This window comes from Fusarium vanettenii (genome assembly GCF_000151355.1).
Source record: "Fusarium vanettenii 77-13-4 chromosome 5 genomic scaffold NECHAsca_5_chr5_3_0, whole genome shotgun sequence".
NCBI classification, from domain to species: domain Eukaryota; kingdom Fungi; phylum Ascomycota; class Sordariomycetes; order Hypocreales; family Nectriaceae; genus Fusarium; species Fusarium vanettenii.
The window spans coordinates 682706-697785 of NW_003315878.1; the positions used below are offsets into that span (position 1 = coordinate 682706).

At 53.3% G+C, this 15080-nt stretch overlaps 4 protein-coding genes across 4 annotated transcripts; 2 read left to right on the top strand and 2 right to left on the bottom strand.

The window, feature by feature from the left end:
* Positions 1 to 1813: 1813 nt before the first annotated feature.
* NECHADRAFT_20897 (uncharacterized protein) lies at positions 1814 to 5017 on the top strand (the record flags this gene model as incomplete). The annotated part of the gene is made up of 5 exons (XM_003050735.1): positions 1814 to 2220; positions 2422 to 2451; positions 2672 to 2935; positions 3493 to 3812; positions 3864 to 5017. Coding segments are annotated over 5 exons (2175 nt in total), but the record flags the coding sequence as incomplete, so codon positions are not given.
* Positions 5018 to 6133: 1116 nt separating this feature from the next.
* On the bottom strand, positions 6134 to 7320 carry NECHADRAFT_104454 (uncharacterized protein). Its single transcript, XM_003051115.1, has 2 exons — positions 6702 to 7320; positions 6134 to 6641 (listed from the first exon to the last, which is right to left on the bottom strand). Exons 1-2 carry the CDS (start codon positions 7003 to 7005, stop codon positions 6253 to 6255), a joined length of 693 nt encoding a protein of 230 aa, XP_003051161.1. The 5' UTR covers positions 7006 to 7320; the 3' UTR covers positions 6134 to 6252.
* Positions 7321 to 10081: 2761 nt separating this feature from the next.
* NECHADRAFT_41021 (uncharacterized protein) lies at positions 10082 to 11959 on the top strand (the record flags this gene model as incomplete). The annotated part of the gene is made up of 5 exons (XM_003050736.1): positions 10082 to 10218; positions 10319 to 10967; positions 11325 to 11386; positions 11488 to 11828; positions 11886 to 11959. The coding sequence occupies 5 exons, from the start codon at positions 10082 to 10084 to the stop codon at positions 11957 to 11959; spliced, it is 1263 nt and encodes a 420-aa protein (XP_003050782.1).
* Positions 11960 to 12096: 137 nt separating this feature from the next.
* Positions 12097 to 14670, bottom strand: NECHADRAFT_69371 (uncharacterized protein). The gene is made up of 5 exons (XM_003051116.1): positions 14599 to 14670; positions 14027 to 14348; positions 13765 to 13965; positions 13493 to 13689; positions 12097 to 13434 (listed from the first exon to the last, which is right to left on the bottom strand). The coding sequence occupies exons 2-5, from the start codon at positions 14076 to 14078 to the stop codon at positions 12487 to 12489; spliced, it is 1398 nt and encodes a 465-aa protein (XP_003051162.1). The 5' UTR covers positions 14079 to 14348; positions 14599 to 14670; the 3' UTR covers positions 12097 to 12486.
* Positions 14671 to 15080: the final 410 nt, after the last annotated feature.

Genomic DNA, 15080 nt, shown 5'->3' on the forward strand with positions numbered 1-15080 from the left:
GCAGCGGTTGTGTGCCTGTCAGTCCTTTCTCTGGTGGTAGGGCATGGATTACATCCCCAGACTCCGGCCCCGTGGCACACAACCACTTTTAGAACACTCTGAGGCACCCAGGACCCCTGGGAAAAGTTTCACGCATCAGAGCACGTATCGGCTTGCAGGTGGATAGGCGGCTGCGCCTCTCGGTGACCCTCTCCGAGTGCAGCAGCTCTGGAAAAGGGGTGCTGTCGCTGAGCTGATGTGGGATATCCATCTTTTGACACCTTCAGCCCAATAGCCCGCCCGGCTTGGGTGTGGCCCTGGCCGAGTTGGCCCTTTCCTTGTTTTGACTCCTTGACCCTGTCCGGACAATTTATTCCCTTGTGGAGATCATGGTTCGGACGGGGCTTTCAACGCCATGATCTACGACCCGTCATGCTTAACCAACAAGGGTGCTCCGTCACTCGAAACTGCCGGCAAAACAATAGGTAGTCAATCTTGGGTGGCCCTCGCTTGGCTCGGCTGCTTCTTGAGTTCTCCATTGCGGTCTTTCCTTGGCGCCACGATACTAGGGCTGTCCCAGCGCTGTCTTACCTAGTAGAGCGAGTCGACCCATGGCTCAACGGCTGCCCGAGAGCACGCTGAAGAAGCTGACCAGATGGCCCCAGAATGGCATTCCTCTGGCCATCGACACTTTATGCACTGCGGCACCGTGTCTGTGCTACCGGGACAGGACCGACTGCCGCAGTCTTAGTCTGGCCCGTTACAATGATGATGCTGGTTCCCGCTGCAGGCTAACGCTTTGGTCTTCCTGGCCCCCTACATCCCAGGATTGCGATCGCGACTTTTCCTCTTGCTGAACACAGACCCTAGGCAGTCTAGCTTTTATCCATACGTCTTGTGGAAGACCCTGATCCTGGGCGATTCCTTGTCTTCTTGATCCACACCCATTCAGCCCTCTGTTCTCGACCCCCCCAAACCCCAACCCCAACCCCAAACGACTACCGTCTTCGAACCCTACCGACCACTTCATGCGTTGTCCATCTAGTCATAGCGTCTGGCGACTTGCCTTCCTGTCGTGGCAGATTCGTCTCATCTCTTTCTTTTTCCTACCTGAACCAAAACCGTTGAATGTTGCTCGCTTCTGTATCCGCAACTCATCTCTGGGCTTCTTCCCTGTCAGACTCCGTCTTTAATTAAAGTCGATATCTTCGAGACGGAACGGCTCCGACGATCTAGAGCTTCGGAGACCATATCCAACACGTACTGAGCTGAAAGTCCCTGGCCCTTGAACAGATCGACAGCCGACTTCTTCGATTCAAGCGGGTCAGATTCTATTTATCTGACGCTGCTGCCGCCTTTACCATCCTTCACTCCCGCATCGAAATACGAAAGAGACCCGTCTGCCAAGTTTCACATTGTTCAGCGACGAGCCAGCATCCCAGTCTTGTGGACAGCATACAAGAACGGACGACCCCTTGGAGCTCATCAGATCGAATCCTCAAGCACCCATCGATCTCTATTCCTCTCCGTCCGATCAGCCTCTTGGTTCTATGGAGTGCTTGTTAACCTAATCAATAATTACCCCGGGACGAGATCGAACCGTTTCTAGCACGCTTCAGCTATTATCATGAGACAATAATCGTTTGTACCATTTTACCACTATCCCTTACGACGGAACCAGACCTCGCTCGACACTACAGCCATCTTGTCGACTTCCTGTGTCAGTTCCGTTCCTAATCAACTGGAAACAGTATCCGCGCCTAACACCCCCAGAATCTCACAACTCTATCTTAATCCATTATTCTTTAAACATACTTCGGCATCGTCCTCAGCCATGAAGATTGAATCGATCCTCAACCAGTCCACGGGGCTAGGGCCTAGTGTGGAAAGCAATGGGAACAGAACATCGCCATCTGGTTCGAATAATGGTCCAGAGGGGCCTTATTTCTCGCTACCAACTCCTTCTCCAGAATGCGCACCCTCTAAAACAGCCAGTGGACAACCAGACAGTCGAACCCGGACTCCCTGGGATGCAGGCGGCTACTCTCTACCCAGAGAACCCAGCTCTAACACTTCCTCGCGACCGTCCTTCGCTTTTCTCTCACCGAGAGACCATAGGGACACTGCGAGACCTACCGATGCATCAGCCGATTCCAATTACCACTCCCGACGGATGTCTATGGAAACATCAACAACTGCGGTGTCTCCCGGCGTCGCAACGCCTTACTCTTTACCAGTTCGGTAGGCAGCAACTTCCCACCGGTTGAATTACCACAAATTATGGAATCTGATATGATGTTACGCAGGATGCATTCCATTCCAGATGTTCAGCAAGATTCATGGACTTCAACGCAGTAGGTTCCACGTCCTTCATTTAGGCCAGTCCTGGCCAAAGCCCCTCATTGTATTTCGTAGTCTCGTCTGACAGATCGGCCAACACAGTGAAGTCCGCCCTTCACATCACGCAAGGAGGTCAGCATCTTTCCTTCTCTTTTCAATACCTGCGATCCCAATAATCTCGGGGCCCTTCCTCTTGTTCCCTTCTTTGAGCTTTCGTGTGCTAATGTTGGTAAAGATCCAGCGTTTGGACTGATTACAGTGTGACCCCTGGTACAGGAAACCACAAGATCTCGGATAGTCGTAGCAGCTTCTCGTCTTGCTGTTCATCGACCTTCTCCGCTGGGCACTCGAGGATCTCTTCTATATCAACCATCAATGGGAGCCACCACTTGGGTTCTGGAATCGCCGACTTGGAGGCTAAACTGGAACGTCTCCCGAGACTGACAGCACCTCCGCCACCAGCTGCCCCTACACCTTCTCCCAAGCCAGAGGTCCAGTTGCCCCGAGCTGCTGCAGCAACACCCGCTGGGTCATTATCCTCCAGCAGCCCATCTGACTCACTCTTGGAGGCTCGGATGATGAAGCGTAGGCGTGGTCATCTATCTCAAGACCAAAGGTGAGTTGTTTTCTTGTTGTTTTCAGAACCGTGCCGCCACACCGCCCCCTTATCCCATCTCAACCAACCCAGCTATGAGAGACCCGTCCGATGTTATGCTCCGTGAATAGGCAGGAGAGGCATTTTTTCGAGCTCAGGATCCGAGAATTCCTATCAGTGGACTCGACCGTCCGCTGGCGCTCACCTGCCGCTATTGACGTCAGTGAATCGCAAATGGGGCTATTTTCTATTGTCACGAGAACAATAGCTGCCTACTGCAGCACTGCCGTAAAGGGCTGGCCGCTGGGGTTGTCAAGGCTGCGTGGCTAGAAAGAGAGCTCTCGTCTGTGCATCACTGCCACAAGCCGTCCTCACAAAACCCAAGGCTGTTTATCACCCCCTAGTGACTCCCACCGTCCTCTATTGTGAAACCCTTTTGAGCAAACGCCTTCTTCACCGAACATAACTCGGCTACTCTGCTGTTTGCCCTTTTCAAACCCTCTCATTGGCGCACTGTCTGCTCTCGATCTTTCACCATAAATCGAGTCCTTGAGCACACGCTGACTTCTTTCCTGCAGCAACTTCAGGCCCAGAGACCACTTCTTGCATTCTTTGGACCGTGTCCATAAGCGTACCATCTCTGCACCCAACCCCCCTCAAAGCTCTGCTTTAGCTTTCGCTCGCATCCCTACGACTTTGCCGTCGCTCGCATCCGGGCATTTCGAGGCAACATTGTCGCCATCGCCTCGCCTCAGCATCACTCATCAACGTGCAGGTTCCGAGCACAATCAGTGGTGCCGCCTGAAAGAGATCTCTCCAGCTGCTAGTATGGCCACGAGGTCTCCTTCGCGTGAGATTCACGATAACGAGAGAACCATGTCCGCCAACGAGATTCAAGGTACCTGCTCTCCCGTTTCTATGTTCTCGAGACTCGACTAACTCTGTGAAGCTGCTTCTCGCGGTGCTATGCCTCAAGCTGGCCCCAACGATCGCGTCCTCACAGCTTGCCGCCGCTTCAGAAAGGTGGAAGTGAACAAGCCTCTCGAAGGAGGCGATATTTGCATGGCAGTCGAGAACTGTACCACAAGTTCCGTCCCACGAAAGGTCATTTCCCACCTTTTTGGTCGCAACAAGGTCTGCACTCGCCGCATCCCTGAACGAGTCTGGGTTTGCATGTGCCGCAAGCATTACCAACGAATGCGATACCGCAAGGGTGCAGACTTTAGCGTGACGCAGATCGGGATGGTCTATGAGCAGATTGTTCGCATGATCTTCTGGAGCCGAGGTTTGGAAAGCGCCAACAGAGTCAACCAAGAGGCCATTACCATCCGATCTTGGACATTTTCGATCCGCAAGCGGGAGCTTAAGCGACTCGTTGACACCAACGGACGGGACCTTGTGCCTCGATGGATTGTTCAGAGCCTTGGAGATGGCAAGACTCATGACGAGATCCTCGATATTGTTGAACGCCTCCACCATGAGATTCAACAAGGTATCCTGAAGGATGTCCCCCCTGTGGAGTTTCTTCCCGAAGTTGTCGACGCCTACACCAACGTTCCTGCCCAGCTCTCCACTCACATCAACCACGAGAGTTCCAATGAGGTTGACGCGTCAGCCATCAACCGGCCTGGTCGCCTGGGACAGCTTGGAGAGGCGACAGAGTCTCCCATCTCTTTTGTCAAGGACTCTTCACCCCTCGAACCGGTCCAAGAGGAAGGGTCCATGAGCGAGCGCAGCAGCGAGACCTTTTCGTCGCCCACTCCCCCCGCGACTTTTGACGATCGCCAGTACGGGCTCAGGCCTGGTCATCACAACCAGCAGCAGGCCGATGATGCACGCAGCCACACGGCCAACTACGGGTTCGGAGCCAGATCCCCCCTCATCGACCCTGGCGTGGCTGCGTTTGCCGACAGACGCGGTAGCGCCCCCTATTATGACAGTCAGAACCCAACACAGCCCTCACTGAATCACTTCGGTATTAATTATCAACTGCAGGCTCCAGCGAGCGATCCCCGAGGATCACACGATAGCATGTTTCATGCTCCGGGCACCTATACAGGTGGCGGCCAACGTGGCCCAACTGATTTTATGCTGATTGACAGACACTCGAGCTATTTGAACACTTCGGAAATAATGCCACAGGGAGGCTATGAGATGCATCCCGCAGGCTACGGTAACCTGGGCACTCGTGAAGCCCATGGCCTGTATGGTACACCAGGTGAATACCAGACCCCGCCCATCTACTTCAACCACCCTCAGCGGGTTGCCCCGGCACGGGTTCAAGAGGACGAACGGTACTACCGCGAGCCATTGGCCCCCCGCTCTCGGGTTAGTGCGGCAGATCAGGATGCTTTGCTGCTCTTGTCGATGTCGGGGGGGCCGTCGAGTGCCTACCAGCAGCCTCTTGAGGCTCAGGATCTTGCCTGGTACAATGAAGAAGCTGGATCGAACGTCGGCGCCGGCCGCACCGTGAACCAGGCTCCGTGGCAGTCTGCAGCCCACGGTTATGAGGATGGTTCCCCCAGCTTGCGTCAACGCTCGGGAAATTACTCGCCTGACCGAGAGGCGACTGTTTCTCACAGCCCCGGTTGCCGTCAGCATCGTGGCATGGGCGAATTTGACGACAGCCATTCCCGTGGTCATCATTCTGGCTACCAGCCAGACGAACCGATTGGCGACGATGAGTAATACTACGATGGATATGGAATTCGGAAACCCGGCAAGAAAGCATTTCAAATAGCATCTCGACCACGACTTGGCACGGGATTTCACGGCAAACTGCTTTGTTCTCGTCGCAGCCGGTTGCCGGCATTGCTTACGACAGGGGACTGGTTTTTTCTCGGCACTTCGGTCAGCCAGAGACTTTGATTTCTAAGAATTGTATGAGTAAGGGGATACGGTTTTTATTCGGCACTCGCGCGGTCTCTGTCAGGGGTCCGGTTTCTGCATTTCGGTTTTATGTATTCGACTCACTTCAGCGCATGAATGACGGTCAACGAATTGATGGATGGTCACAATGGAACAAGGGAAAGGCTGTAAAGGAAGGGACTGGTATGGATGGTAATGGAGTTGGGGGGTCTCTGGAATTCGTACGGTAGTCCGCTCCTGAACTTGCAGGGGCTTCCGATGATGGAAAGGATCAGGGACAATACCAATTGCTATGGGGGCGAGGTAGAGATAGAGCTTCGGTTAGGATTGATAGTCGGGTTCTCAGCGCCCGAAAGGTCAAAAAGTGTGCAATTGAATTATCTTGGTATCAGCGGTCGATAACTACCTAGGTACATATTGCCTTCCAGTGTGATGTCCCCGGGGCCTGACCAAGCGTTCCTTGGCTTGGTTCACTCTCCCCTGAACATGATAACACCACCATCCCAATCCTTCAATTCTCCAACATTGGCCCTCGCAACTTCGACATAGCCGAAGCGGGAGTAGAAGTCATCCAGACCACGCAAGCCCACGAGCCAGGTGGCGACGCCGGCACGGTCGGCCTCTTGCAGGCCGGCGCGGAGCAGCAAGGAACCGTAGCCGCTGCCCTGCAATTTGGGCGAAACACCCAGACTGGAGAGATACCAGGCAGAGCGGCGGCGAGCAGAGTGCAGAATGGTGGGCTCAAGAGTGGCGAAGACACGGTCGTAGATGGTGACGCGGTGATGGTCGAGACCGGGGATTGGGGCGATGTAAGACTGGAGGTTGAGCAGAGACTGCATGAAGGGAGCAAGCCATGCATCTTTGTGGAGTTGAGTTAGCAGTGTTTAAGTCAGTAAGTGGAAGATGTGGCGATACATACAAGGAGATAACCATCGCTCGCGAAAAGAAAGGGACTCAGTTGGGCGGTGCCACCAAGAAAAGCCCATAGGTTTGACCTTTCCCTTCCCGTCGGAAGCATCGAGTATGGTAAGGACATACTCGGGCGTCCAATAGCGCATCCAGAAGCGGCGGGAGACCCATGTGTGGAAGGCAGTTGGGTCGACGGCACGGTCGGGAAACATGTAGTCGAGAAGAGCCTCGTTTGCAAAGCTCTGGGTGTAGAGCATGGCGGCGTCATCGACGTCGGAAAATGTTCCGGGGCGGATGCAGTAGGTTGAGGGCATCTTGGCGGTAGAGTTGGTGATGGTCTGAGGAGTTGATTTATGGTGTTGAGGGGTTGAGGTAGCGCTTGGCCAAGGCTTTGTCTCTGTATAATATCCTCGAGAGCGGTTTTGGAGGAAATGGAGGAGTCTTTGCGCGCACAAACCACCAAGTCGAGTTTATTTTGCGAAATGCGTGTTATGAGTTGACCAATTCCTAGGTAGTGAGATCAACAATCATATCATGCACAAGTAGAAAACGCGTGCGGTTGCAAAGTAGAGGCGCCCGTCACGCTAACAAGCCGGTCTTTGGAATGGATGTCAGAAAGCTTGAGTTCGATCAATTGGCTTCTAGACCATCAATTGAGTTGCGGGAAGGCGTCTTCTTTTTTCTATGGATGGATTTAAAATACAAACAAAAAAAAAAAGAGTGCGGTTGGTTGGTTGGTTGATTGGCCTCCACTGTCACCTGCCAGAATTGGATGTGATTCTCACCGAATGAGTCAACGGTGTGAGATTGTATATTGTAGGAAGGGAATATACACAAGTTCTTTGAAGTGGAAGAATGGGAGATATTCAATTCAAACAATTGAAAGTTGTCAATGATTGAGGACAACTATCCTCTCGACTCCAAGTTTCAGCTGCTAATCATGGTGTTTCATCGTTGCTACGTACTACTGAGGCTCAGCCGCAATGGTTACACAGCCCATCGAGATAGAGCCCTTTCTGCAACTCAACTGCAGCCCAATTGGGTCAAATGGATAAAAATAGAGGGGAGCTTGCGTTTTTACGAGACAGTAGCTTGACCGTTTCCAAGGAATTTACCGTCAGTTGAAGTCTTTGTCATGTCGCTTCACATCAAGTGGAGATGATTGAGTCGAGAAAACGAGGTTTCCCGCATCTCGGCTCGTAAAAAAACGGCCCGGATGCCAAGATCACGGGATGGATCTATCGAGGGTACTAGGAATCCTTGTGTTGTGGCTGAGGGAAAAAAAAAAAGGAAGCGAGGGTTTTCGTTTGGTGGAATAGGTTATACGTGATGCGCTAATAAAGAAAAGAGAGTGATTTTCTTGAATCAAGTTTGGTGTTCGTACTCGTTTCCTAAACAGACGCCATGGAACCGAGAATTAAAGCAAAGTCGGAACCCGACTATGCATTGATCGCCCGCTATTTGATTAAGGAAACAAACGAGTGTCGTCTCATGCGTGCAGTAGCCAGTGACGAGTGGGCTAATATCTGCTTTTCGCTTCCCATGATGCAAGCATGCCATAAGCACCCGACGAGCTGGTAAGAATTAGAAGGTTCTGACAAGAGAAGCAGACGAAACCTGGGGAAGGCGTGGGAAAAATAACCTTGTCGTCATGTTTTGAGGATGCTTGATAAGTGCTTTGAAAATGGATATTGTAGAGATGCAGATGATGGGTTACAGATCGCGATCGCCGTGGCCGTGGGTGGTGGTTTATCTTGTCATCAGCTTGTCAATCGCCCTGGTCGGGATAACATGGTTGCTTAGGCATGATTATCCATCACTTGCTCTCCCCTCTACGCGTACTCCGTCTGCCGCAGGGCCAGTCCCACTTGAGTGGTTGGTTTGGCATCCACACCATGGCCTCACTGGGCTGAGAGGTCGTCACCTCAATGGCCAACCCACTGCCTCTCCACCCCCCAAAACCCAACCCCCGGGGAATTTTAGATCGATTTTGGGGAAAGGACATGATCCATTTGCTGGGTAAAAGAAAGGGAATCAGGGAGAACGAGGGAGGAGGAGCCAGAACCTTGCTTGCTTTGGCTCGGACCGCGCGCGTGCCCTTCTCTTGCAGTGCAGCAGGTGGCTCATGGATTGCAACCCGAGTCTTTCTACATACAGTACTAGCTATCCGTATTCCTGGGTTTATGGCTGCAAGTGCTTAATCCTGTCGGATGATGCCATGCTTATACCGCTTTAACTAATCGACTTTAGTTATCGCGACTAGAGCTGCCATCATCATCAATCATGCTCGTGTCCACGTCCTTTTCCATTCTAGAGTTGACTCCCGTTCTAGATCGTTTTGGGTAATATCAATTTTTTTTTTTTTTACCTCATCTCCTGCCAGGTGCCTTCCTTTCTCAGCCAGCTGGGTACCTCCCCCATACTCTTTCCCTTTCCTACCTAATCGCCGCACACTAGGTAGGTACAGCACCGTACGGCATGCAGTGGTAGGTGGCAGCCTTACCTCTCCGCTTACCTACTACTGACCTAGGTAGGTACCTATCCTGCAATTAATTTTACCCTCTGTTTTGCATTTTCCTATTTTTTTTTTAATTTCCTCTCACCCCTTCCAACTTATTCCATATTCTTCCTAGCCTGAACCTCTATTTTCTATTCCCCCCCTGCCCATCCATCTCCTTCTCTTCCTATCTGTCGTTACGAATTCCTTCCTTCGCTCTCTCCAACATCTGTTTACCTCATTCTTCCAAATCCACACTCAGCCTCGACTTGTGATCGACCGTCAGCAGCTGACTAACCCACTAGACGTCATATCTCCCCGTCCCTGTCAATCACTTCCCCCCGGACCCGGCCTGGCCTGGCCTGGTCTGGCCTCCACTACCGTCCTGGCAGCCGGCAGCCCTGGGCGTCCATCTCCCGGGCTGGGGCTGGCATCTGCAGCGGACGGCAAACTCCATCGCGGTGCCAGGCCCTGGTGTCCCGTCCTCAACGATATCGACAGACGGCCTTTGAGGATGGGCCTTCCTTGACCTTCCTTGATTTGCCTCATCTCATCCCTCAGACTCCCGTCGAGATATTTCAAATAGCCCTCGCCTCCCCCGTCCCCATGGCTTCCCTTCTCGTGTTCACCACTCATCCACTCATCCATTCGTCTATCAATTCCAAATCTACTGTACTCACAATATATATATATCACCGCTGATTATACATATTGCTCCCTTGTATCTCATCAACTGCCTCCTTGTCTGACATAATCCTGCCGCCCTGTCAGACCCCGTCAGCACTTACACCAAGTCAAGTCCAAGTACTTGACCTCCATACCAAAGAAACATATCTATACCCGCCTACACGGGTCAACCATCCTTCACCACGGATCGAAGAACGAGAAACATCATGTCTCGCTCCGTGTCTTCGTCACGGGGCTCCGAATCTCCAATGGAGCCCGAACGTGCTCATCGAGCTTGTGAAAAGTGCACTCGCACCAAAAAGAAATGCGACAAGGCATTACCTGCATGCTCCCGTTGTACCAGGTGCGTAGGCCTGTCCTGTCCTGTCCTGTCCCGCTCAATCCTTCTCTGCTGTACTCTCTCTCACTTCTGGAATCCCGTACTGACCCGACCCATTCAATAGGCTCACCACCACGTGCTCCTATGATTTCATCTACACGGCACCGACAACCGCCGTCGTAGACCCGGGTTATCTCCTGGGATCCAAGGATACCTTCGGCCCTGGTGTCTTTGACCCGGCCTTTGATGTATCCAGCAACATGATCATGTCGCTTCTGTCCTCGCGCAACATTGCCTGGCGCGAGGCCACTGAGCGTTACTTTCAGACCATGAACCCCTGGCTCTCTGTCGTCCACCCGGAGCTCTTCGCTTTGCGCGCTGATGCCATTGGTTCCGGCTCCGGCTCCGGGGCTGGCCCGAGCTCCGCCGCCGATGCGGGACCCCGGGACCCGGCCGTCGCCCTCCTCATTGTCTGCATGCAGCTCGTCTCTCAGTACGACGACGAGGCTGCTGCTGCCAGTACCAGCGTCAATGAAGGCAAGGACATGATGGAGATGCCCGCCTACCGTGCCGCAAAGCGTGTCCTCAGTGTCCTGCGTGGCCTTTCTGCTCCTAGCATTGAGCTTGTCCAGTGCACCATCCTCCTCGCTCTTTTCGAGTTTGGTCACGGCGACGTGCTGCGAGCCTATGTCACCATCGGCGATGCAAACACCATGGCTCTTGCCTTGCGCATCAGCCCCGGAAAATACATCGAGGCCGAGCAGGATGCCCATGTCCCCTACGATGAGGAGGAGCGTCGCTGCGTTTACTGGAGCCTCCTCGTGCTCGACCGTCTCATCCACGTCGACTGCTCCCTCACCCGCATGCCGCTGCAGGTGCCCTCTCCTGCTGCTGATGATCTTCTCCCGACGACCAACCTCGTCTGGAACAATCAAAGCCAACAGCCCGCTCGCGTCATTCAGCGCCACCCCGCAAGTGTTGCGCCCTCAGTGCCTCTGGGTCCCTTCCAGAGGAATTGCCAGTGCGCCATGCTCTATTCCAAGGCCTTCTCCCCCAGCCAGCCGGGCGCTGCTGATGCCCTGCTCGACGACTTCGTTGAGCTTGACATTTCAACTCGTGCCCTCGTCGAGGCCATGGTCATGCAGCAATCTCGCTGGGGAGACTTTTATGAGTGCTTTGCGACTTGTACTTGGTAAGTGAACAAACTTACCCCTGAAGTCGCCTGCCTCAGACCGACGATGGCTTCCTCGCCCTGACCACATGACACTAACAAACACTCTTTCCACTTAAAAGCCTCCTCCTCTTCCTTTATTGTCGTCAGCTCCGTGCCGCCAACACCATGTCCGCCGCCAGCCCCTTCTCTCCCTCTTCAGCTGCAGACGACATCGCTCCCAAGGCCATTGCTGGTCTCAACTTCACCATCCGTATCATCGCCGACACTACGACTGATCTCAACGACCAGCTTGCCCGCCGCCCGCACCTCCTAGGCCCTTGCTCTCCTGTCACCCCTTACTCAGCTTTCCACTGCCTCATGGTCCTCAGCCACTTTGAGCATCTCATCCCGGAGGCTGACACTAGGTTCCACAACATCTATTCGTCGTTGCATTTCTTTGCCAAGAGATGGGGCGTTGCAGGTGAGAACTAGCTACTTCTTAGTCCAGTAAAACTCAGCATCTAACCATGTTATTTAGGACAACTTGTCAGCAAGGTCGAACTGTTCCTGGCAGAAGCCGATGGCGCTCAGTGGTGTTTCCTGAATGAGTGAGTTACAACCTCTAGATGAAATATATCAACATCCATCCATATACTGACTTGATGATAGTTGAACGGACCCACATCACCATCTTCTACTCTCTACCTTTATGCTTGCGCGGTTCACTGTTGCACGAGTTACCAAGAGAATGGGCACGCAAATCGCTGCTATTCAACTCAACTAAAGCTACGCCCTGAGCCTCATCATCGCTCCGCTAGCCGCTCAACCACCGCGAGGTTTCATCACAATCTATTCTCCGCCATGAAATCTCGTGCAATAAACAAAACAAAAGCGATGCATCAGTCAAAACAACAACGCTCGTATCGTCAACAACGTATGCATGCTGCTTTCGCACTATCCGCTCGAACTCGAAGGGATCAACAACAACAACCACGCTTTCCATGTGGCATGCGCTCAACGCCAAACACCAACTCAATGAGTCCACACAAGTATATAAATCATGGTGCAGTCTTCTGGCACCGGTATCAACAACGGACGAGAAAAGAGAAATAAGGTTATGCCCTAACGTCAGCACGACGTCAGGGGGCGTTCCCCACGACAAGAATCAGCAGGATGCCGTTGAGGAGACAGGCCGAGATAAAGGCGACCCAGACCAGCAGCTGATAAGGGAGTGACAGCGGGTCACGTCGATATAGTGTCATACCCAGAGCGCCGCACGCAGAGAACAGACTGGCAACCACACCGACAGTGGCGCCAGCATCAACCTCGACACGAAGCCTATGTCGGCCTGTAGAGATAAGGGTGCCGGCGATTAGGAGTAGAAGATAGGATACGGCGAAGGAACAGACGGTGCCCCAGAACAAGGTCTTTTCGCGATATCGGCTCGCCTCCTGTTGACTAAGGCTGGGGAGGGCGTAGTGGGTAGCATAACCAGCCGCAGGGAACCCGTCCGAGCTGGCGTATCCCCCTTCCTCATCAGATTCGCTGTTGAAGGTGGTGCTGGAGTACTGGTTCGGCGAGTGGTTGGCACCGAGGAGAGACTGTCGTTCTCCATGCCGGTCGGTTTTGAACCAACCCTTGGCCTTTTCGAGGGGGCCCTTGAAGATATTGTGTAAATAGTCGAATCCCGGAAAGCTTGTATCGTCGTCTGGGTTAATATAAATTGCATATCCATCATCATCGCCTGCGCATTCGCTGCCATCGTCATATTCGTTCCAGTACTTGACCCGCTCTGGTATTTGGGGAGGCGGCAAGACATCAAATTCGGGGCGAGGCCGGCTGGACGGGCGTTCTGAAGGATAGGCGTTGGAATTGTAAGAGGCGCCCAGCGAGTTACGACGATAGGATTGGGCCAAGGATTCAGGGGAGCTGGGCTCGCTCAGGACGGGGGCGGCGGCGTGAAGAGTGCATGTAATTTCGTCATAGCGCTGTTGGAGGTAAGAAAAGTCGCGGCGGGTAAAACTCTTGGGATCCGAGAGGATGTTCTCGTACAGACGGGCGCCGAGGGTCGTGGAGCCGGTCCATTTCTTCAGCCAAGTCAGTAAACGTCAAACAAAGCATAGGGCGCAGTCGATGATGCCATACCTTGTACTTCTTGGTTATTTTGCGGAACGCGACAGTCTGGGCCTTGACGAAACGCTCCAGGGCCTGAATGTCGCCTCCGCAACGAAGCAGTTCCCGCTCGTACTTGGCAAATCTCCTCTGGTGCTTAATGGCCGAATCCTCCGTCAGCTGGTCTTGAGGTTTGGAGGCCCATCGGTTAATACTCTTGGCAAGGTGTTCTGGCGTTGGTTGTCAGCTTGGGGCATGTGATCGCGTGCCATTGAGACATGGCACAATGTGGCAGTTGGGCATACCTAACCGCCGGGAGATCTCGTCGGCCTTGCTGCAGACGAAAAGATGCAGGCGCTCATGCTGGCGACCAAGCTCCATGTACAATCCATCCTCGAATCGCGTCAGGGCCTCGTCCTTGTGGCCGGGGATGGCCATGGCGCTGGCCTGGTCGCGAGTTGTATGTACTTTGATTTCATGCTTGAGCGAGTTGTAATCGAGGTTGTCTGGGTGGAAGCAATCGATGTTAGATAATGAAGCACAACAGGGCCGACATCGGTGACGTACGAAGACTCCATTCGGGAACGGATTCCCGCTCGAGATGCTGGCCAAACTTCATGTTTGGACCAATATAAGCCAAGAGGCGTCGGGGCCAATTGGGGTCGGTTTATTCGGATAAAGGAATGGACGATCGAAATCGTCTCCCTCAAGCTACTCGCAATCGTTGCCCCCCAATCCAATCGCAGAAGGATGCGACGCGCTGGGGAGGTCGGAGAGCTCGCAGAGGGAGAATCGAGTCGGGATCAGCGGGAGGAGCGAGCGGAAGGTGTGCTGCTCAACACCAGGCCAAACTGCGAGTACGAGGCGGCGCGAGGTTGCTTCTTATACTCTATATGGAAATAATGAGTCGTGAGCGGAATGGACGGTGGATGAAAAGCAAGACAAGATCTGTAAAAATGGGCTCTTGTTTCTGAGGTGAAAACAGGAGGGCAAATAGAAAGCGGACTTGGTTGACAATTGGCTGGTTGGCGAGGAAAAAATGAAAGACCAGGCAGGGGATGAAAGGAACGAAGGCGTCCGAGTTCAACTGAGCTGAGGCCCATGCGAAACTGGAGGGAACGAGAAAGGGAATGACGTACGTACGTACCCGATTGCTTTCCCCTGCTCGGGACGAGACACAGCCCACCTCGAGATTTAGAGATTAAGGCCTGATCCTGACGATGGCGATAGGACGGCCGATGGGGCGCCGGGCAAGTCCCAAAAGCAACCTTTTAGGTGCCGTAAAGAGGCCGCTTCAGCAGGACCGGGGGAGAGGGAGTCTGTGCTTGTGGAGAGAGCCAGTTGAAGCCGGCTTGAATTGGTCAAAAGCACAAGAGACCCCTGCGTGCGGGCGTTGTCTTGGCTTGTCTTGGCTGGTTTGGGGGGAGCTGCACAGATGGCGTCTCTTATCAACAACTGTTTGATCCGTCTGGGGATGGATAGATATGGATATGTATGTAGGAACTCAATCCTCTGACAAGGATGGCCAGTTGCTGATATGGAGATACCGATCGATAGATAGATGGATGCTCCAGGCAAAGAAGCAACTCCGGGGAAAGATAAGAGGCAGCGCAGAGACAGA